This window comes from Halyomorpha halys, unplaced genomic scaffold (genome assembly GCF_000696795.3).
Source record: "Halyomorpha halys isolate HHAL.00 unplaced genomic scaffold, Hhal_1.1 Scaffold529.1, whole genome shotgun sequence".
Classification (NCBI taxonomy): Eukaryota; Metazoa; Arthropoda; class Insecta; order Hemiptera; family Pentatomidae; genus Halyomorpha; species Halyomorpha halys.
Window position 1 is genome coordinate 96,780 of NW_027116277.1, and position 391 is coordinate 97,170.

Genomic DNA, 391 nt, shown 5'->3' on the forward strand with positions numbered 1-391 from the left:
GGCTTACCCTGTGAAATGCGAAATTGGGCCTAGATACTGCTTGCTGTAGAGGAGAAGCCATCCGTTCAGCCCATCACGACACTTCTAGCAGTACTGCCCAGGAAACGCATCCTCTGTCCTTGCCACTCGTATTTCCGGTCTGAAGCGACCCATATATATCCAACTTCCTATTACTTCCTTCACAATGATATTCTACCTGTAGACCTCTCCTTATGCAGCAGTTTTTTCCAATATGGAATGCGTTTGTTCAAATGGGATTTTAAGTCCTCTATTTAAAATTTTTTATTATTTTGATCATTCTAGAACATAAATCTAAATTTTTGTGTCGTTCCAACACGGAGGAAGCATTAATATACAAAGTTCTGTTATCAGGGACGTAGCGTAGGAGGTT

At 40.9% G+C, this 391-nt stretch overlaps 1 protein-coding gene across 1 annotated transcript in view; it reads right to left on the reverse strand.

The window, feature by feature from the left end:
- The window catches only part of Rhp (rhophilin), a 96,822-nt gene extending 96,734 nt beyond the window's left edge, over nucleotides 1-88 (reverse strand). The window contains exon 1 of the mRNA XM_067053081.1: nucleotides 8-88. Coding sequence (XP_066909182.1) covers nucleotides 8-61 — 54 coding nt within the window. The 5' untranslated portion in view covers nucleotides 62-88. The remainder of the gene's footprint in view (nucleotides 1-7) is intronic.
- Between the last annotated feature and the right edge of the window lie 303 nt (nucleotides 89-391).